At 43.0% G+C, this 23643-nt stretch overlaps 1 protein-coding gene across 6 annotated transcripts in view; it reads right to left on the reverse strand.

Annotated features, from left to right (window-relative positions):
• The window catches only part of anks1b (ankyrin repeat and sterile alpha motif domain containing 1B), a 193246-nt gene that overhangs the window by 46114 nt on the left and 123489 nt on the right, over positions 1-23643 (reverse strand). For all 6 annotated transcript variants that reach the window (XM_084573565.1, XM_084573564.1, XM_084573563.1 and 3 more), the window contains 4 exons: positions 7727-8385; positions 7048-7170; positions 4695-4764; positions 2796-2902 (listed from right to left, as the gene is read on the reverse strand). In XM_084573565.1, the coding sequence (XP_084429691.1) occupies positions 2796-2902; positions 4695-4764; positions 7048-7170; positions 7727-8385 (959 nt within the window). The remainder of the gene's footprint in view (positions 1-2795; positions 2903-4694; positions 4765-7047; positions 7171-7726; positions 8386-23643) is intronic.

Genomic DNA, 23643 nt, shown 5'->3' on the forward strand with positions numbered 1-23643 from the left:
TACCAAATGATGCTAAAATGAATTTGACCCAAAGCTCTCCTTGAGGGATCCACAGTGAAGAAAGAAAAGGAGAGACGAAAATTCCTATGTAATCCCTGTAGCTTGTGCCTCTACTGCATTATTATCAATTTATGGCAGACACCCAGTTTTCACAAGGTCAGAAAAACATTAATGGTCTTGTTGTTTAGTCATGAACACCAACAAAAAGAGTTGAAAAACTTGGCTAAGCAAGTGGGACGCCAGCAAAAACTTTAAGACCCAGAGCGAGACGCCGCTCACACAAGAGACTTTGAAGTCACCATAATGTTTGCAAGGCTGTTTCATCTCAGCCCTTTTCAATATTAATTGCATCTAACGGCATTTCGAAGGAGACGACTGAGCTATTAGGAATCGTTTTAGACAAGATGGGTAAGTCCAGGGGAGCAGAAAGTCTCTGAGAAGCACTTTCACAAACTGTTAGGGACTATAAACTAGATGCAAATGAGGGTAATAGAGATACGCATATGTACGGGCTCACCTGGGGACATTACTCACATACATCAGAGCTAAAAGAAAAACAAAAAAAAACACTGCTTATGCAAACAGTCAAAGTGTGACGTTAACAGTTGCCTGGACACTCTCACAGCTGCTGCAGCGACTCCAGCCTCCAGGACATTAACTCGCTAAAGGCAAACACATGCAAGGTTCTTTTTGAAGACGTCAACGAATTTGAACAGTACCAAACTTATTTTTTCTTTTACTTGATTTGTGTTAAATTTCAATTAAAACCAGAAGCTGTAGTGAAGCTGGAGGATTTGATTAAGCTTGTACATTCCTTCACTCACAGAAAGACAGAAACAGAAGCATTTAATTCGGTTTGTGAGTTATTCTAAAGGACAAGTTGCATGATATTATCATCTAATATTATCTCTCCTTCATCAAAGGGGTGAGGTTGTTTATAATCTCTTTATATAGTCCACCAACCAGCAATTTAAATGCACAAAACAATGTGGCCTGTTTTGAAGGTTAGTGTAGTGTTTTAGCCAATCAGCAAATTCAGTTAAAGCTAGATTTTTTTTTAAAAGAGTGTAAAAACAAAAAGATCTATATGTTTTAATTACAACTAACCCTTCTAAATATCTCCATAAATGTTCACTTATTTCTTTTGTGTGGAAACATTTGGGCAAAAGTGGAAATGTATATTATCTAAGACAGGTGTAATTTATTCTCCATCACAAGCTTTCACCGTATTTTAATTAGACAAACACTGTAAAAAAAATCTCCCATGCATACCTTGGGGACAAATAATCTTTTCAGTGACATCCTGAAATGCAAAGCATGAAGGATCTGTACAAGAAGGATAAATACTCGCGCTGCAGGCTCTGCAATAACCTCTGAGAGGATTCAGATGGCTCCATGTACTGAAGTATCGTCACTTTTTTATGGTTTAATTTCATGTATTATTTACTTTTTAGTCTACATGCTCCAACAAAATATTTTCATCAGACCTGGTGATACTCGGGCCTCAGTGGATTGAACTGACACAAGAAAGGGAGAAGAAGAAGAAAGGAGGAGATTCATCTGCTGGCGTGTTACTAGGACTGATTAATATGCAAAAATTATAATTAGTCACTGAAGAGTAGATGAGAAGACACACGAGGCATGAATGTCTTCTCCTTTGCGCGCGCACACACACCTAATGGCCTCGAACCCATTCATTTGGCATCAAATACGTGCAGAGAGCAGCTGAGAACATGCAGATAAACAGTGACCACGTGTGGGAGAGAAAACACACAAAGACACGGCAGAGATTCTGTGATCGCAGCCTGTTTCCACGGTAACCAAAGGAACAGATGCAGGTCACGCCGAGTGGAGGACCAGAACGCACACACACATGTGTACACACACACACACATTATAATACATGTACAGAATGATTCCTGCACGTTCAGAGAGAACGTCACATCTGACAATAACGAATAAAAGACTCTTATCTCAGAGCAAAAATGTCAAGTGTTTTGATAACTTCAACAACTTTGGAGTCATCATATCTTCTCCCTGTGCTAGAGACGATCTCCAACTCCAGAGAAACTCCTCCCGTCAGCATCCCGCTGCTTCGTCTCCCATCTTTCTGCCTCTGCTGCAGTTTCTCTCACTTTAGCTTCATCGCTTCTCTTCTGCCTTTCTGTCTTTCTCCTCATTTCCTTATTTACTGCTCAATAAGCCGCTCTTCCTGTGGCAATCTGTCTCACTAATATGCACATGCACGGCAACATCACAAGAGTTTCCGATTGCATAAATGACCCAGCGTGTTTCTCTTCCTACGTCACCGGAGAGGAAGGGACCGTCGGATAAAACACAGGAGATGATGTGATCGCTTTTTTGATCCACTGGCTACAGGTGGTCATGCGCACAGTATTTCCATTTGTCCAAGTGTATCGGTGCATAAACTAACCATGATTTTGACATGATTTTTTTAATGCAGTATGAGCATGAATGTGTGCAGCTTGGATTTTTTATTTTTTTTTGCTGTGGTGGAGATAGGGTGTAGGATTTTCTGTGCGTAGGAGGACCTCACATGGCATCAGTGGGGAGAGGCAGTAATGATGGGAAGGGAAGATGATACGAAAAAGAGGAATCTAAATGAAAAGGATGGAGAAGGCAGGCTAATCACTGCAAAGACAATAATTAGAGATGATGAGCTACACTTAAAGGGAGGTGGGAACATTTGGAGATCATAAAAAAAGAGCTAATAATCAATCTGAAACTCCCTCTTTCTCCCTCCCCCCCAAAAAAAGACTTGTAGAAACACTCACCATGAACTGGACGTTGTCAAATCCATTGGCCAGCAGGTGGTTTTCGTACTGGACCAGGCCGATGGAGTCTAGCCATTGGCCCACGGACTGCAGTGGGCAGCGGGGACCTATGAGGGGGTGGAGGGGCAAACGCTTCAGTAGGGAGTAGCCATCCACGCGGTAGCAGCGGCAGTCCGGCTGAGACAGCTGGCATTGCCACATCATGTTATGGCGGGCAAAGTGGCTGTCGAAAGAGCCCGCCATGCTTTTGAAGAGTCTTTTGGCAAGGCAGCAGCAGGAGGAGGAGGAAAATGATGGGAGGACAGGTAGAAAGGGGGAGGAAAGGGGTGAAGAGAGAAGGAAAGGAGGGCTAGGCTAGAGGCATGGTGAGGATGGAGGGGGTCAGCATGCAAGGGTGCAAGAGGGTTAAAGTACAGGTTAAGGCGTCCAGATGCCGCTTTCTCTAAATCCAGCTAGGGAACGAATGAGAAGGGGTGAAGGCTGAAGTTTTATCCAGAAAAGAGCCTCTGTCCTGGGGGTTAGATCCTGCCAGCGATGGTTGACGGATAAAAGGGGGGGGAGGTATAGATCCCGGCAGCAAACGCGGCTGTGTGTTTGTCGCGTACAGCACAGCAGCCGCTTTCTTTTCAGCTGTTGCGCTCGCTTGGCTGCTCCCCTGAGCGCGTGTGTGTGTGTGTTTCCAAGTGTGTGTGTAAGAGAGAAAGAGAGAGAGAGTGAGAGAGAGAGAGAGAGAGAACGAGAGCAAGGGATAGAGAGAGAGAGAGCAAGAGCGAGAGCTGCCTGCGTTGTAGATTTCTCTTTATCAAGTACTCCCACTCTCATCTGTATGCTTCTGCAGCCTCCTCTCTCTCTCTGTCTCTCTCTCTCTCTCTTTTCTCAGAGCGCAGCTTTCCTCCTTCGTTCCCTCGCTCTCTCTCCCTCTCTGCTTCGCTCTCTCACTCACTTTCCTCTGTCTACCTCCAGTCTCAATCTTCCCTCAGCGTTGATGCTCCCTCTGCCGCTCTACATATATCTGGCTCGCTCTGCTGATAATAGCCACCACAACAGCTCCGGCTTCTTTGTCTGCAAGCCGAGCTCCCTCCCACACACACATGCATGCACACATGCACCGTGCTCACTGTATGCATGCTACCCCATACAGTATATATATACATGTGTTTGTCTGTGTGCGGTGGGCTGTGGTGTAGATACATATGCGTTGGTGGAGGGGGAGCAGAGCTGGTTTTGGCACAAACTGGATTTCTTTCTTTGGTAACCACGGTTAAAAGCGGCTTTGCATTCACAGATGAAAAGGGAAGAGGAAGGAGGGGAGGGGGATCAGGAGGTGGAGGGTGAGGGAGTTAATACGGGGGAGAGAAGGATGAATGCAGTAAACAGACGTGACTAGTGGAGGATTCGCAGGTGAGCAGGTGAAAACGCTGGCGAGAACAGGCGCATTTAAGCTCAAATTGATACACAAGAATCATATTAAATCTGAAATCTCTCACATAAACACCAACCTGCAAATCAGATAAGTCCTTGAAATTACAGCTAAGGTAAGTAATTTATGGTTTTGGCCCTCAGATTCAGATTCAGACAACTTTATTGATCCCACAAAGGGCAATGCATTTGCAGCATACACCCACCGCAATCAAGTTACATGTCAACCTCAGTCAAACTGACTTCTTAACCCACAATTGACCTCCTGTACTTTATTTTACTGAACTACTGGCTTTTTTTTTTTTTTTATTAGCTGTCAGATTTTGCTATGCAGCCATAGCCATGCTGACATTTACAACGTTGAGCACAATGTTCTCATAACCTGTGGAAATAAAGGCCAAACTATGAGAATAAAACCCAACCTGTGATTAAACAGGGCTTATCCTTTAAGTCAGATTCACTCATTTGTGTGTGGTTTACCTGAAGTCTCGTCCTTGATGTCCAATCCACTGCCTATTCCAGCCCCAATAGAGCTCATAATCTTGTCGATCTGAACAAATGAGAGACAGAGATAGAGAGACGGAGAGAGAGGGAGGACCAGAGTTAGAGAGATGTACAGCATGTGCAAGGGAAAGTCAATTCCCAGTAATAAGGCTAACCCCTATTTCTGGATTCAAGTGTCACATAACATGATCATTATACCAGCCAGCCAGCTCAATGTCAGTCATTCCCCTCGTGAATTGAAACAGCGTGGAGGAGCAGGAAACTTAAAGACGGCAGAGCGGAGATGAAGGAAGCGGGAGCCTGGATGGGAGGGAGCTACCGCGGCTTCATTAATGTGTGACTGCTGGCTGCAGAGCGGTCATCCCTGACCCCGGCTGCAAACCACTGAGCTATGCAAACATGCACATCCATCCACCTGTCAGGATCGCTTGGCTCACCACGGGTCAGAGAAAATTTGTGTGCTTAAAGGGCCAGGTCTGACAAACGCGAGCACGGTTTGCAAGCCGACAGACCGTGAAGGTGGCCTTTGTGATGGGATAAGCAGGCAGTAATGTCTGCATATGTCACGGCACCAAAGGCACCGGCTCACATGGAAGTATTATATGGAACGTACTTGAAATGGATCAAATTACTATGTGCAATGTGAAAGTGGATGCTCGTGGTGGCAAATCTATCTAAGATGATATGATATTAGAAAGTACAACCACAATAACATGCATGAAATGATACCTCTTTGCCCCCCGTTTTATATAACCCGATATCCCTCCGTCTGTCTCCTAGATAGCGCTTTGGAGGGGAAATTACCCAATAATAAGTATAAATAGCAAAGACCACGCTTTGCATAGATCCATTGCAGAGATCTAGGAGGAAGGTAGGAAAGCTGCCCACCATAAAGCTCACCATATGCCCATCACAAAGCTCTTATAATACCACTTCAGTCTGTTATGTGCCTTAGTTTTTATAGTTTAGTTTTTATTTATTGACTTTTCTTATGGCAGATCTGACTATAAGACTTTGATAATATCATCTTATCCCATTTTTTCTTACAAATAAGTGACAACATTTCTTTAAAGCCTGTTTGATTTGAGTGTTCAGTTTAATAGACACATGACTGAGCTATAATCCCACAATGAGCAACTTCACGGTGGCCAAAAAGACCATCTTCATTTCACTGCTGGATTTTAATAACCATCTAAATACCAACAAGCATCAGCAACATTAGCTAGAGCCGCTTAAAGCGCACGTTTGCATCGTATACTGGACTACCTTTAAGCCTGTTGCGCTAATGAGTATGCGTATCTCCAGATCCCTGACTGTTGTGGGATGTCCCTCGCGACTCGCCTCTTGCCAGTAATGTAATGCTTTCATGAGCGTGTGCTACAAATAGAGCAGCTTTGTTATTTTCCTCTGAAATCCTCGTATATCACCCCACAATTTCCCTGAAGCCGTCTTATCTCTTCCTCACGCAGCGTGCAATTAAACAGGAAAGGTCACCTTAATTGCTGAGAATTGTGGTAAATTCCATATGGTAATTCATCACCATCAGCAAGTTATGAGCAGCGTCGGGTAATTAATGAATATGTGCATGCACAAATGGATTTTTTTGACTCACGTGCATTAGCGTTACTGTAAAAATAGAGACGCTTATCAAGCCATCTTCATGATTACGTGCGATGGGACGTACATTTGTCTCCAAAGAGGCGGTGTGCACAATGATTTTATTTTATTTTTTTAAGGCTGCATCAGTTTGCAAAGACTGTTTTGCAGAAGTTAATGTGTCTGTGACCCCAAGTGTATATGAAGATTCAACAGTGGTGCCCAGTCAATGGATCACATCTGTGTCACAGACCCTTTAATACCGAGAGAGCCCCGGGCACAAACACACACACGCCGAGACCAGAACACACACACACACACACACACACACGGCAACCTCGACCTCTGCTCTCCGCTTTCTATAACGGGAACTGCTTTTGCTTTTTAGATATCTGGTCCTCCCTGCAGCTCCAGTGCTGGTTACAGAAGAAAATCAGTGAGGGAGCATGTTAAATTAGCAGTTGGGCTCCTTCTGCACAGTAATAGCTGAGTGGATTTCAAAGGCAGGAAAAATTGAAGCTCCTCATTGCTGTGGGTGCCTAGTTTAAAAAAGCGTTCCCTGCAGTGTCGGTTCACTTTGAAAAATACGCTGGTTTCAATCAATCTTACAACTAAAATACACGTAGTGCCACAGCACAGGCACAGACTGACAACTCGTTTCCTTCCTTAAGGACTAGATTTATCCTAAACGCTGGGTAATGAGCCGTACATGTCAGGAAATACGTCTTCTTACCTCTTCCCACTCAGCAGTGAAGGAGGGCGTTCTCTCCAATCTTCCCTCAGGGCAGGCACCCTCCCGTGGGCTGGGGCTTCCAGGGCCCTGGCCCCGTGATCCAGACCCCCAACTGTGCTCCTCCTAAGACAGCCAACCATTTTGTTTTTACAAGAAAAGAAACCATGACACGCAAAGACTTCCACATATCTTAACTTTAAAAATATGCGCAACTATAAACAGTTTTAGAGAATGGCAAAATCCTTTCAGTGCCCATCAAAGATTCATCTAAAACGGCACTATTTTCATCAAACAGACTATGGATTTAGCTTATGATTTATTTACGGTGAATTAAAGATGTCTGAAAATGTGCTGCACAGCGAGGAACACTGTGGCCCAGATTAGTGAGTTATCTAATTGGTCGGACTGGTTTCTCCTCTCACATGATACAGCAAGATCTCATCTTATTTATTTATATAGATGAATGAGTTTCAATAAATGCACTGACTGTCGTGCATGCTGAAATCTCTGCTGACCTAAAGTTTTATAAAAGTTATTATAACTATTTTTTAAAAGAGATCATTTTGAGGTCTCAAATGTATCAGAGAAACATGACTGTGATAAAAGTTTAACTTCATAATGTGGAGCAAACGTGGCGCAAATGAGTAAATTCAGACAGAGAATCTTCAGCGCAGCTTACCTGTATGGGGGACACAGCCACCAGGTTAGAATCGGACTTGGACAGAGACTTTGACAGCTGCAGGTCCAACACACTGCGAGGCATGGACCTCATCCTCCCCAGGGTGCAAGCCCTCTCCTCGTAGCCAGTCCCAGATGAAATGTCCTTGCCTCCTGTCTGGATCCCCCTCAACTCTGGAACTTCTCCGTTTTGACCAGAGGAATGAGAGGGAGGGTGGCTCAGCGTTGACCATCCACGATTTAGATCTACCTTGTCACAGTTCCTGGTTCGAGCCTGGTCCTGGTTGACTCTGGTGTGGAAGATAGTCCGGTACACAACCTGCGGCTTTTGGGGATCGACTGACGACCTCTGAGAGGAAGACTCGTTCCCTGTCCGGGGGAAAACCTGAGTGGCTCCTCCGCCAATCACAATGTTAAACTCTGGGGTCTGCAGCAGGCTGCTCTGGACATCTGTGGAAGTATATTTGAGTGGTTTGGGGCTGTAAAGGTGGTATGGTGTTTCAGGGGGTTCACAGGCTGGGGACGAGCCATGAAGAAGGCCTGCAAACTCCTCTGGGATGTGGCTCTTCCTGTTTTCCTCCAAGACGGCGTTTGATTTTGATGAAGAGCAGAGAGGAGGAGGAGGAGGAGGAGGTGGGTCTCGCTGATACGGTCCGTCGTCTGCAGAGAGGGGGGCACACACACACACACAAACAAACGTGTTGACTGATTAGAATGAAATTATACGGATAAGCTACATGCACAGGCGCCGTATTTGCATAAAAAGGTCCTGTCACAATGTTGATACAAATTAATCACTTTACAAAGATCAGAACAGACGACACAAAGCACACAATCGTATTTAAGCATGTAGAGTAAAATACAGAGTAAACAGAACGCAGAGGGAGAAACGCAATGGGCTGAAAAACAAATACACAAAACAAGCAAGGCTGCAAATAGGCAGATAAGAACGAGGCAATACATCTTCTGCTTCCTCGTGGAAAAGCAGTTTGTTTCTTCTCCACGGGAAAATAAAAAAGAACTCCTGACTAGGATTTTACACTTCTGCTCCTTCACCATGTTGGTGCTAATAGCGTGTTTCAGTGTCTGAACTTGTGCATGTATGCATGAACTCATTGAGACGGACGTTCTTGGACCATTTGAGGGGATGCTTTCACGGGCCCGCTCTCTGTCTGTGTGCAGCGGAGTGAAAGATGCTGCTGAAAGCTTCTTGGGGTTTTCCATGTTTAAATGTTGATTGTAGACGCCTGTCTGTTTCTGTATTGTCTGTTTGTGTGTGTGTGCACGCATCTAATCGACTACTCTTCAGTCAGTGTGAATGTTTATCTCCACATCTGCAGGCAACTTACACCCGAGGTCACAACAGCTGTCTTGCATGTTAAAAAGATTCTCTCCTACTGAAACGAGGCGCGTCATCTACTCTTCTTCTATCTTGATTATTTTTTACATTCCCCCAGAGGAGCACCTTTCTCAAAATCACTAGGATGAATCTTAAACTCGAGCGGCTTTATCTTCAAGTGAGATCCAGGTTGCTGCTCAGCTCCACAGGGAGTGGTTATTTATTTATAGTTTCTCAAAGTCTTGTTCACAGCGTGACTAAAACTGAATAAGTGATTTATGCAGTTAGAGTTATTTAATTAAACATGAGAGACAGATACACAGGTACAAATAATCATAGGGAGTTACGGCACACAGATGTTAAGAAACATGTTGTGGTGACTCACTTCATTAAAGGATATTTATTCTTAGTTTGTGGCCGTGTTTGTACGTGACTCTGCATTCTCCTCATCACTACAAAGATTTTAGACGAGGAGTGAAGTGACAAAACCTGCATTTCCTCATATGGCCACTTGAGGCTACAAAAGCGAGTCAATCCTCATATATAACTCCCCAGAAATAAACATGTTTACAGCGAGTTTATCCACTCATTACAACTCTACAGGGGTGCACTTGTATATAACATTTAAATTATGGCTTAGAGTTATGCATAATTAAGGGCCCACTTTGAGTGCCAGGTGGGCGCCTTTACATGTCGCGAGCACCACCCACCTGCATCAGCGGACCCTTCATCTCTTTAAAAAAAAAAAAATGGTGCATTAGCCAGGAGTTAAACTCTGTCCAAATATAAAGCGATTTGTTTACGAACCCTTGTGCATATTTTCAATAGCAAATGTTTCTGTAAAGAAGGAAGGGTTAGTTGAACTTTGCGTAGGCTCAACCCTTACAGCTGATCTCATATGCATCTTTTTCAAATTTCAGCACAAATAAAACGTCCGATAAACACATGCTACCCGTCCAGCACCAAACATCGGAAAAACAACAAAGGCTTATATAAATGCATTAATGTTATTTGATCGTTTAACTTCTCCTTTCAGGCTGAATACACGCAGCGCTTTGGTAATACTTAATGCTAGAGGTGGGCCGGTACATATCTGTGAGTGCAGGACAAGTAAACCTTCTCCACTAACCTTGCAGAGGCAAGAAGGCCACCTGTAACCGTGGCAACCGTACACAAGGTGTTGAGTGTTGTGGCCTCAAAACGCCTCTGAGGTAGAAACATTTTGAACACTTCAGAAATATCAATTTTTTTATGCCTTTTTATTGACTAAAACTAACAAATATCAAGTGAAATGACCTGATCAAGTACACAAGTGTCCGCTTAATTGTTAACTGTTCCAATAATTGGGCATTAATGTGTTAAAGCTTAATGTTAAATGCATTATGAATGTACTTATTTCAAAATGAACGTGCATGTAACGTCATGTTTGAGCTCATTAATTATTGATAAAGTGCAGGTGAAGAAATGTAAAAACATCTGGCGACTCTGCACACGCATGCATCGTCTAAGAGCTGTAACTTTCCGTTTATCTGAGGAATAAACAAGAATATAAAATAATCTCCTGCCTTGGTGCCTTAGAGACTGCGTGTCTGTGCCAGAGTCAAGCCCCGACTCTTCTCTCTTCCTCTGTTCCCTATCACTGTGTCTTAAGGTTGTGTACAGAGATGGTTATCAGACTGTTTGCCCATGTAAACAATCTGATAACCATCTCTCTATCACACACACACACACACGCAGTCTCTCAACAGCCTCACTATCACATAGTCGATCAAATGAATAGAAACAGTGGCTGTCCACTTCCACATAAATGCAAACTCCACCGTGTTGTAATCAAAACTGTCGGCTGAATAATTGCATGTAGCCGCACTGACCCACACACAGCTTCTGTCTCTCGGCCAGTTTTAGCTGGCACTTTCTGACTGTCTCCAGCACAGTCAGCCACATTTCCATATGCAGCAGTTACATAAGACAAGTCGAGAACACACACTAAAGCAGAAACATTATTTTTTTTTTCTGAAATACCCTCAGAAGAGTGACTGACTCAAATCCTTATGATTAAAACAGGAGATAATCCAGTTCTTCTTAATGAGTAAAAGTGGAGGAAAGTGGAACAATATTAGCGTCAAGCCTCGGACCAAGAGTCATTTAACGGGGACGTTGCATATTTGCTGCGGCACTCTATTTGAATAGACAAAAACACAACAATTAACAGTCTCCAGGTTAATGAGGCTTGAAAAACATGACTCATGCTCAAGTGTCACACGGATTTAAAAACGTTGTTATTCCCCTACACAAGCTAAAACCTGTTTAGTTGCGTGACAGCATGGCTGAAAGATCAGCAAACTCACTCGCTCAAATTTGTCCTAACGTATTGATTTCTCTTTATTTGCCCCGGTCATTGACAAACTATTAAGTTTTATTCAGGTTAATCACGCTAAGAAGATTTTTTTGACATCCCCAAAGCAGCAAACTCCATTTTCTTTCCATTTCTACAAACTTCTCTTTCTGTATGTGCTCCCTTATCACTTTCTCCGTGCTTCTCTTCTTTTTAAAGATTAGACCTGTTGGGCAACAGGTGAGCCTATTGGTAGCTATGGCAACAGAGAGCCCCAGCACGAGCATCTCTCCCAGTTTTTGAGCGTCTCTGGCCTTCAGGATAGCGATGTGAAAGTGTATAGTGGACAAACACCGCAATCAAAATCAGCAGGTGTCTCCGTCAAGATGAAATAATAAGAAAAAAAAAAGGAGCACTGCAGAGAAAGAAGAGAGAACTAGTCTGTAAGAAAAGAAGCGAGGGCAGAAGGAGAGTTACGAGCAACAACTTCGGAAAAAGTTCCCTGGAAAATGGTAAAAGGTAAAAAATAGACACAACGTCAGTCGAGAGGATGAGAATATTGACATAATGACAAATTGTGTCGGCAAATAATAGGACCGGATAACATTAGAGGATCGACAATTTGCTAAGCTCAGGCAGGAAACTGTTTCCTCTCTTCTTCTTCTAAACAATCAACAGTCTCCATCTGTGTATTGTCTTTTCCTTCATGACTTTTTCATTTCTGAGCCAATTTCCCTCATTATCCTCTGTGTCTTTGAGTGTGTGTGTGTGTGTGTGTGTTTCCTACCTGGGCATCCAAGGATAGTATCAGCTCCAACTAAGGAGCAATCAAACTGTATGTAACTCCGCTTATTTATAGCAACTCCCTGCTCCTGCTCCTGTTCCTGAAGTGCAGCAAAAAACGTCCCGGACTCAAATGGCGAAATAGCAGCTACATCAATCTGCATACCTGCATTTTTATTGCGTCACGCGTACACACAGAAATACACACAGGTTGTGGCATGCAGCGGAGCAGCCCAGTCACTGATTGGTATTTGGATAAGTTGTGCTCATCTCAAAACAAACAGTAATTTACATGTTTGCTTGTCCAAGAAATGCAGAGAAGTGTTACAGGTACAGAATTAACTCATTAATAGTGAGTCTTAACATCACTAGTGGTAAATACCAACCATATATCATTTTATATTACTGATCGATTGCCTTGATATATACTGTGAGAGGTGAAACGTTCAGTTGTGCACATCCTCCCACTGACAACTCCTCAGTAGAGGACAGGCAGGGAAGAAGAGAGTGGGTGGAAGAGAAACTGATCTCAACTGGAGCTTTTATTCAATGTGCCTAAACACTATATCTATTTATAGGAAAAAACATTATATTCATCCCTCCTTGAGTACTAATACGTGTGTCCCAATTCGACACTACGGCGAAATGAAAATCTGAATTATTTACAGAAAACTACTTTAAAAGCGCTTAAAATAAGCATCATAAAAACATTAAATAAAGTATTGAATCTGTGTTAGCCTGACTTGCTCTAAAGTATAACATGAGGTCATGTTTACCAGGTAGTAACAGCGCCCTTCTGCGGTATTTACAACCTTGCAACCGTAGTGTTGATGCCTTCAAATAGCAGTTGTGAGCTCATGTTTATGACATGAGGAGTCTTGTGTACAAAATACTTGGCGTTGAAGTGGTAACATCAGCCGTAGGTCGTGATGTAACTGCCGTGCAACTGCTGCCGTCTGAAGTGAGTGTCTGCCTCCATGAGTTTGGCAACTAAACGTAGGAAATGCAAAGGCATAACTAACGACTATATGTTGGGAATATCGACATTTTCCTCAGACATATTTTGAGATTGTGAAGACATTTCTTTACGGCTGCATTACAATATATTAAATGATCTTAGGCAAAAGTCAAATAAGGTAGATTTGACCCCTCACTGTGTGTGAATGCTGGCTGTCGATTTATTTCCTTGTCTCTTCTATTTTCCCACGCTGTCAAAATAAGTCCATCCTCAATTAGCACGTCACTTCTTCCATCAAATCAACTATTTACCCACCTTCTCCCAGCCAATCATTCCCTCGTTCCTGTACTTTAAAGTCACTCTGTCATTCTGTCAACGCTCCTCCTCCTCCCCATCTCCACAGTCATCTTTAGCCACCTGCCAACTTCTTCTTCTCCTTCTCCACCACCAGTGTCTAGACTGCGAGGGGTCCCGTCCCTGTCAACCTGCATTCAGTCCTATGACGTCGATACTTTCAGAGTCTAACCCCCAGTTTATGACTTTGCACGTTTGTATTCATGTTTTCTCAATAAACGTTTCATTCTCCACCTACTTGATTGTCCCTGTTTAACTAAACACTCATCTTCTTTCTAAAAACGTCTGCAAATGGCAAACACAACCCCATTTGAGGGAAGCCTATGTGTCAGGGAATTAAAAACCACAAGTACAGAACTCTCTAAACATTTTACATATAGACAGTATCTATTACACTGCATGCAGTTTATATATATAACAGAGTCTATCGGTGCACTCTGGTTTGACGTCTTACCCTCTTCCCCAGGTTGTTTTAGGAGGAGAATCACAGGTGTAAATGATAACATTAACGACGCCTCTGCTCCGTTCGCTCCAGTGAGACGTGACGCCGAGGCTGCACGCATGATACCAGAGGAATGCAGGAATAATTAACATCATTAGCTACAGCTGTGCTTACCCTGCCGAGACATGTCGAACTCGTATGAGAAAGCTCTACAGCGTACATATATGGTACGTACGCATAATAATCTCCTAATTAAATTTAATTCATTCATTCATCTTCTGTAAGTACTTGTCCTGTCATTGGGTGAGAGGTGGGGTACACCCTGAACAGGTGGCCAGTCTATCGCAGGGCTAACACAGAGAGATAAACAACCATTCACAGTCGCACCTACGGCCAATTTAGAGTCACCAATTAACGAGCTTGTCTTTGGACGGTGGGAGGAAGCCGGAGTACCTGGAGAGAACCCACGCAGACACAGGGAGAAGATGCAAACCCCACACAGAAAGGCCCCAGTCGGCAAGGATTCGAACCCAGAACCTTCTTGCTGTGAGGCATCGGTGCTGACCACCACCATCCTCTAACGTAACGCAAGAGTTCAACTCCAAATGAGATGAAACGACAAATGTAAAGCAAAGCAAATCCAACGTTATCGTGCTTTCCTTTTACAAGCGGCCCATGATTGAAAAATACACGGTGCGCGCAAAAGATTTAATGAAAACAGGGGCAGAAGAGGCAAAGATGATGGTGAATACGGGAAAATAAACCGGGGTGAGGTGGCTGAAAAGGTGGAAAATGTATTAAAGGAGACAGAGGGACGTGAGAAAGCGAGGCTATCTGATGAAACGGATTTAAAGTGGAAGGGCACAAGAGCGATGCAGATGAGGCTGAGGTGGAGAGAGAGAGAGAGAGAATAAGGGAGTGTCTATCAGTGACTGAGAGGAGAGGAGTATGAGAGCTCTTGAAATTAGCTGGAGGAATAAGGGAGTGACAGAATGAAGGATTGAATGACACATGATTGGGAGGGGGGCATGAGGGAGAGAAAGCTCCAGAGCTGGGGGTTAGATGTCAAAATTGGAAAGAACTGGAACTGGGTGATGAGGATAAGGCTTGATCTGTTATAGAAAAACCAGCCAAGCCACACGTTATCAAAGCAGCCTGCTGGAATTATTATTAAAATACTCGATAGCTATGAATACTATTATATGAGAGGATATAAGATGTGGAAAGATTTCACTATAAAATAATAAGCGTGTATGTGTGTGCGCATAGAGACGCACAAACACTATAAACACGACACACACCATCTTCTCATACACAGCAGTGTTTTTTCTCTGCGTGAATGTGTGTGGTAGCAGGAGGGACTGGGAGATGATCCAAACATCTGATAGCGCCGTGTTCATCGGTCCGTCTCTTGTGGCGGCGCGCTGACTGTTATTAAAAACTACAGAGCAATATCTGAACTGTCAGTCATCCCCGAGATTAGAGACTGAGCCCTATTTCCTAAGCGCCACGGGCCTGGATAAATCATTACCAGCTCCCCGAACCACAGGAGCCAAGCTAACATAAGGTTAGTGCTAGGCTACGCTAACAGACCTACAAAGTGCTGCAGGAATCTGGCTGGACTGGTGATGATGACGACAGGACGTGATCTGAAGTCACTGGGTCATTTGATTTGATGAAAGTGTTAAAAAAAAAACATGACAGAAATGCAAACTGCAAGTGTTGTTGGAGCGTTTTTCCAGAGAAAGGAAGACTCGAGCTGTAACATGCAATCATGAGAGACACATTAGCTCTGATGTTTCACTTTAAACTCTACTAAACATGTTTTGTTTTGGAGAATCGAGGCAACACATCGACATTACATGTGATACCTTTTATAAATAACTTAATATTCAAGGTGTTGCCGCTTGAAGAGGCTTAACTGAATTTCAAAGTTGATTCAATTTTAGACAGATCTGTTGTGCGGTTTTCACGTGTTATTCATTAACGATTAAACAAGGCAGTGGATATACTGGAAAATCTGAAGCTATCAACGACAGAAAAGGGTAAATAATACAAATAAATAAATGAATTTATAGTCTGGGATTAAAAGGGAAGAGGCTTCAAGTATGAAAGTCAGGATAACAACATTTAACTGCTTATGATTATCTACCATTATCTGTACGCAATTACAATAAGTTCTGTTTTGAATAAATTCATTATTCATCATTTATTATTTGAAAGTACAAGTGCTCTCCACATGCGGCAGAGACCCAGCCCCTGAATCTGCACCGCCTTTAATCTTCTCTAATTTATTTCAGTGCCGAGCAGAAATCTCCACTTCATCTTGTTCCGAGATTAAAATGACGAGGAACTATTTTCCCACCGTGTTCATCTTTTTTTTTTTTTTATTCTCTCAATTTGTGATACATGCTGAAAAACTGACACCCAAGCTAGCGTTTACACCAACCGGTGCAAAACAGGTCAGGCTTCACTTCCCCTCCTTGTGGGAGCCAGAGAAAGAGAGATAGGGGCTCCCCCGCTGAGAGCGCCACTTCATGTCTGATAGCCTGCACGTACAGTATCTAAACCCAGCCTTAAAGGAGGAGAGGGACCGGTCTGCAGATATTGAATTCGCACTTTCATTCCTAATTCGAGTATGCAGAGTTTATTGCCACGGCAACTGGCTCGTCTCCCACGGTAACCCACTTTTCAAGTCTCCTGAAGTCGAGAGTGACGGCGGTCTGTCACTAGCGTCACTGAAATTCAATGTGTGTGTGTGTTTGTGTGAGACAGCAAGGGGGGGGAGAGAATTAGCTGACTGACGAGAGGTCGGCGGTGATTATAATTTAATATGTTATATAAATCTGATTTCAGCTAATGAAGAAACAGGCTTCTCTTTTCGGATAATCAACAAGAAATCCTTTGACGTCAGCTTCCTTCCAGCTTAAAATGTGTTTTATGCCAACAGTGAAAAGGTAGCATGATAAACAGGACCGGTGCAGACGCTACAGCGCCATAAAGTTACGCTTTATTCTGCCAAATCGAAATCCCTTTAATCCCTTCATTCTTGCCTGCGCTAAGTGTGACCAACAGCCGGATGAGTTTCTCTGTGCGTCTCACCGAATTCTGCAACTTTCTGTTTAGTTATTTTGAACCGAGTCTGGGTGTCTCTGTGTGAGCTGCTTTTGTGTTCAGAGCTTCCAAACATGACTCATCGTCACCTCAGGTCCTTCTATTCAGCACTAAACCGCAAAGCAGCGAAAGGGATTTCAGCAACAAAATGCAGAGACAAGAAGCAGGCGGCGGAGAGGAGAGAGGCTGATGGTGATCTCGAAGACAAAGCAACAAGGAATCCTAATAACACTCATACACTTTGTTAATTATGTGTACATGAATTTCCTTTAGGCTCGTTACTGAAAAGACTAGACGGGAGCACAAAAGACACCCGCACATACTGCAGATGTAAACATGAGATTCTACGGCTAGCGGCTCTGTGAAGCTGTAATTAGGCACAGCGGTGGCACAGCTTTGATCTAAATGCTAATATTAGTGTACTAACACCCTCATAATGGCGGCTTTAACGTGATAGCTAACAAACTTAACTAATCAGCAATAAATGGAGGAGAAATGTCAGTAATTCTGTTGAGATGTGGTCACGAATCAAAGTACATTTCGACATGATGGTGCCAGATTAAAGGTAAAGCTGAGCTCAGGCTAGTTATAAAATCTGGTTGCGTCACACGCTAAAGGAAAATCTTCACAGATATTATTTTTGCTAATCTCAAACGTGCTTACACTACAAGATTTGAATATATTTGCGCAACACACACACACACTAGCGTATATACTTTAGATTATTGTGCCGGATCAGGGAGCATTGAATGCGACACCCTACGTGATCTCGCTAAGAAATTTGCAAGGTGGTGTTATTTGCACCTGCAATCTGGTTTGCCGACTACCCTTCATACCAAAAAAAGCAGAATAAGCAGAAAAAGAAGAACTGGCTGTATACTTGCAGTGAGAAAAAGCTGAAGGGAAACGAGTGACAACGGTTGAGGAGACGCAGTGAACACGGGGAGTTAAAGAGTGGATCTGTAAACCTGAACATTACCAAAATCTGGGCTAAACGTTGGGACAGAGCAAGGTCTAGACCAGTAAAAGTTGAGCAGTGAGTGTCGAGACAAACTGGAATTGAACCCCTGTAGTCTGAGGCCAGCATTAAGGAAAAAATTATTGGGAATTCATCCAGTCCACTTTGAAAAAGTTCGTGTATTTTACCGAATATGTAAAAATGTACCCTTGCTGGTGGAGCTAAAGGAAACAATTATAATTCTCGGAGTAGTGGACTGCCACTTTTGTGGTTAGCCATGGACATGTCGGGGATCCAAACCTGCGACCCTCTGGTCCTAAGCTAATTCTCCACCCACTACTCCCCAGAAAAGTCAGTAGAGTACAGAATTTATCCTCAAGGTATCATGATTATTGGTACCTAGTCATCAGTCCATTGTTGAACAAACCGCCTTGATATTGTTATCCCTAGAGCCAAGTCATTAGTGTGGCTAAGTGCAACTGACCTCCCCATCAAACACACGGCACTCAATCCGTCTTGTTAGCACAATAGCCGGAGGAGAAAACTAAATTAAACAAGCTCACGGAAAGCGTGTTCAAAAACCATCCTGCTCATTAATGAGACGCTGCCGTTAATTAGAGCCCCGTCTCCGAGGGCGGGACATTTTGAAAAGCACCCTCTCGCATTTAAGACCCGCAGCGTCTGAAGGCGCAAGAGTATGATCCTACTCTGTGTCCTCACACCAGGAGGACGCAACAGTAGGAACGGAAAACTATACGCAGCACCTCCTAGGACTGAATCAGCACTTCTCCCGTCAAAAACCAAATCTTATTAGCTCTACAAAGACACTGCCACCTTGCAAGGGGTTGCACAGGATTGCATTAGGCTGTACAGGTGCAAATGCCCTGTAACACCTACTGTATATGTGACACCAAAAACAAAACCACACACTCAACAGAATAGCTTCCCACCCCCGATATAACAAATTTAACTGAACCCTTTCCCTTGATTGATCCTCCCTCGGCCCTGAGTAGCAAGAGGTAAGCTATAATTTTATCGCGTCTGCCTTCTGCCACATTCACACATTCAGGCACATTCAACCTGGGTTAAACAGCAGGGAGAATTCCTGTCATTTTACATAAAAGCAGAGCAAGTACACAGGCGGCACTGCTGCTTTTCTGCTTCACTTTAAAATGTAGGAAAATGTGCATCCCTGTTTCTGTTTAGCTTTGATTGTAATTAAATGGAGCATTAATGGGAAATATCGGGGGTGGGGGGGCGCTCAAAGCAGGTTTATCACATTAAGCTTCAGGTTATGCAGAAACAGACACGAAAAAAATAGAAAGTGGCTTCAAATCTAATTAGAAAGAAGAAAGAAAAGAGAAGGAGGAAATCGAGAAAAATTGTGTGTGTGTGCATACATATCAAATTCATTCTCTGAACAGCCCCTCTGCAGACTTTGACAAAGACTTAATGATTAGACACAGCGGGCCGGCCGCCCTGCATTTGTGCAGGAGAATGTCCTCGTAGTTGTTAGTTGAAGTCTGGGTACAGGTGTGTGATATTTGAGAACAAAGGACGAAATTAAGCAGCGGACGTCTAATGAACTTAAGTCTCTCAAGCAAACACACATTAAGCGCTGCACTCACTCACTCACACGCAGAGTAGTTGATCACTTTGCCATTTACGGCTCGTTAGCTGGTGGAGACCATCGATCGTTCGTATTTTTTTTTAAACCAGGAAACTACCAGGAAAACACAAGAGAATTGACTTTAGATAATAAAGTGGAAGCCAGAAAAACCCGGGGAAAGACATATTATATATGTAGATAAAAGAGCATTTCATAGCAGGAGTTAGCTACGGAGAAAAGTTTCGCAGAGAAGATTTGATGAAGAGATTTGGGAAATGTGGGTTAGAGAAAGAATGATGGCAAGAAGCCTAAAAGCAGAGTCGGAGCAAAATTAAAGCTGGAAAGTGCTCCCCTGGAAACCCTGTAGTTAATGGGGCAAACCAAAGCAAAGCATTGCAGATTCAGAGTTTGAGTAATTTGGCTTCTGTATGAGAGTAACTACGAAGCTGGGCTCATGTTCTATTAACCAGTGAAGAAAAGTAACTTTAAAATGTGAAAAGAAAGACTCCAGCTTGGCGAACAACTTTTAAAACCCTACATGGGCTTCACGTGATTTCTGTTAATTTCGTGTTTTTAGAAACGCTGTAATCCAACACCAGACATAAAGATGAATTAAAGCAGATATTCTGGCCACCTGAGGCAGACGAGATCAAGCTGTAAACACAACATTAGCATTACTACAAAGTTGATGTATTAAACGCTGATTAATTAAGAAGTATGCTCTCTTCTTCTGTCTTGGTCTCCACTAAGACCTGAGGAAAACATCTGGCTTTGCAGTTAATGCCCAGTCAGTTTAATAGTCTAGTTTGAGAGACCCAGGAGAGGGAACCACATAAGAAAAGCTCTGAGTCATAAAAATTAAAACAATGAGCTAAATTGGTGCTAAAAAGCTCCATAAAGCAGCAAGGTCACCTACATGAGTCATGTGACCCACTGTTAATATAAAAAAACAATAATTACTGCAGCGCTGACTCTTGCTTTAGACAAAAACATGAGAATAAAAGTGGGATTTCCTCTTTTAATTGGATTAAAAATGACAAAGTAATGAGTGCATCCGAGGCTGCGAAGTGTTTAGCAACGAACCAGCTTCCAGATGTATAAATAGAGACCTGCAGATTTGTGCGTGTTTGTCGCCGACTTGTCGCAGGGGGCACTGCATAATTCATGGAGGACAACTGCGTCGACACTTTGCGCTGCTTCTGCATAATGCTGCATTGCACTTGGCGCCGAGGGAATATCTTCCAGCGCGATGTCCGGCATTACATAAACCTCAGTTACGCAGCGTAACAGCAGCACCAGTGATGGATTGGGTTATAAATAGGGATCCTTTTTGTCCGACTGCCCACGCAGGTGGCCGATACCTTCATACTTTGCTGCAGGGTTGTAGAGCTGAAGAATGGTTCAGGGTTTTTTTTTTTTTTAGGGAAACACTGAAAGGAATGATGAGTGGAGAGACAGATGTGCAGAGGAAGGAAGGAAAGACCTTTTATGGAGTGCAAGGGAAAAATGTTTCCTCCACTTTCTTCTTGTCCTCATTTTTCAATCCAACCCCCTGAAATCTCACATTTCATTCTCTCTATTTTCCTGATTTTTGTTCATCATGCCCCCCCACCCCCCCAAACAACATTAGTCTCTCACACTCTCCCCCTCCCTCCCTCTCTCCCACTCTCTTTTTCACTGGCATCTTTTGAATTCTGTGACTCTTTGCCTTCTGTACCCACATACATATATATATATATATATATATATATACTCCCTCATTCTCGGTGTGTGTGTCTCTCTCTCTCTCTCTCTTTCTTTCCCTGTAAGCCACTTGTTACCATGGCAACCCCACAATGGGCCTTATAAAGCTAATAAGTACAGAGAGAGCAAGAAGGGATGAGCAGAGTAGCGGAGGACGGGGTGGGGTGGGGGGGCCTGATTTGAGAAAAAAATAATTAAATGGAAAAATAAATGGGTGCCAGTCTATTCCTGGTGCTGTAACTTCGGGCAAGGAGAGCGAGGAAGCGACACATACAGAGAGAGAGAGAGAGGAAACAAATAAGAAGTACACATATTTAGAACACATTATTGGTTGTATTTATTAAGTCCTCCAGTACTTATATAACGTGCTGGAGTGTGGCGGTGAGGCGTTACATAAATTATTATGGGAGGAAGTGTTTTCTCCCGCCTTGAGCTGCAGTGCAAAGATTTAAACAAAACAAAAAAAAAAAACACAACTTTATGCTTATAGTAACAGATTTTGGGAAATACACTATTTGCTTTCTTGCCATGAGCTGGATGAGAAGATCGATATCACTTTTACGTGTAAATATGATGCTATGAACACTGAGGTGGTGCATCAGATGGAGCGATTATCTTGCAAATCATTCCTATAAAACTCAAACAGGGTGTTCTTATGCTTAAATAAAAAACACAAAAACAAACACAATGCAACAGATTTTTCTCTTTGGACCAAGCAGCAACTGCAATTCCTTGAACGGCCACAGATGAGCAGATCCCCATATACAGCCCTGTACAGCAACCTCACACCGGTTTGAATTATACCAAGGCTTAAAGTTATGCGTCATTTAAGGAGCAGCTGCTTTGGTTAGGCGGAGTCTGAAACTGCTAAGATGGCGATGGCCAGACCTAACCACACTGAGCTTCAAAACCACTTATGAGTCAACGTTTTGGCGGTTAAGCAGGAGCCATGCTAGCTTGTCTTTACGTCAGGCTACGCTAAATATCCACCAAGATTAGATTAGCTTTTATTATGCAGACATGAGAGTAGAATCAATCTTGACTTTCAACAGAGAAAAAAAGTGTCTTTTTATCTTCATTAAATAATATTTGTAAGTTAATGAATCTGCACAATTTAGTTATAAATCACTTTTTATCATTAACCAATAACCGGCAGTACAATCACCACAAGATAAATACATCGCAGAAGCAACAGATTTGATGTCTCTGGTGGAAAAAGTTATTTTAAGGCAACCTAAAATGTTCAATCAAGTACTAACAACCGCGTCACCAGCTAAAATTATGAACACCAAACTCAATATCAAATCTTCATCCAGTCTTTCTGACTATATAAACTATCTCATCTCAATACACTTATATAGAGAATAAACTAAAGTATTAAAGTAAGTATTTTCAATGACGCTGTGATCAATAATTCCTCCTGAGTCGTAGTCCTCAGAAGACATCAGTCAGACACCAGTGTGAGGCCACAGATTATTATGTAGGCCCAAGAGGGAAATAACACACACTTGTTACATAAATAGCTTCAATAGGAATAGTAGATGAAGATGTCTCGTTCAGTTTTAGGACTGTCTGTCTGTGTGTGTGTGTGACTGAGTGTGTGCGAGTGTGTGTGCATCCACCTGTGGATTGATAATGAATGTGCTATTCGTTTGAGGCTCTACACAGATCAAAGTCTAGCTGGGCCTCTGAACTGCTCTAGGATGAAACACACAAGCACACACACACACACAGACAGGAAATGCCTCCTGCCTTGTCGACTTCCCCTGCGCTGCCTCTTCTGTCAGCGCCTGATAGCAGCGGGTGTGAGGGACAGTTGGACTGAAATCCAGGTGAGAGGAGGAAGTACTAACGACCGCGTCACCGGCTAACCATCACCAGGGCCACCGCTTTGCCATGACAACAAGAAATACCATCGCTATGGTAACGCAGGCGAGTGACTTGGAAATTACACTAAGGAAGCGGAGGTCAGGAGCAAATCTGGCGGTCAATTAACGGCCCACCTAGGTGAAAAACTTAAATCAACCAAAAGCTTCAACTCAACTGCCCTGATTTTGACACACTTATAACAGACACCTTGTTCATTATTTGGAATATGTCTGTTTGGAAAAGAAACTTTCAAACTCAGCAGGAGAAGCATCATTAGATGAAACCTACAGTGTTTCATCTGGTATGACAGTAAAAGCGACCCCCCGCAGGACTAAGACAGCACTTCTTTTGCTGAAGTCTTGAAGCCTAGTTTGTTTTTTGTTTTTAAGATATCCGGTAGTTTTCCACCCCGTG

This window comes from Chelon labrosus (genome assembly GCF_963514085.1).
Source record: "Chelon labrosus genome assembly, chromosome: 23".
Classification (NCBI taxonomy): Eukaryota; Metazoa; Chordata; class Actinopteri; order Mugiliformes; family Mugilidae; genus Chelon; species Chelon labrosus.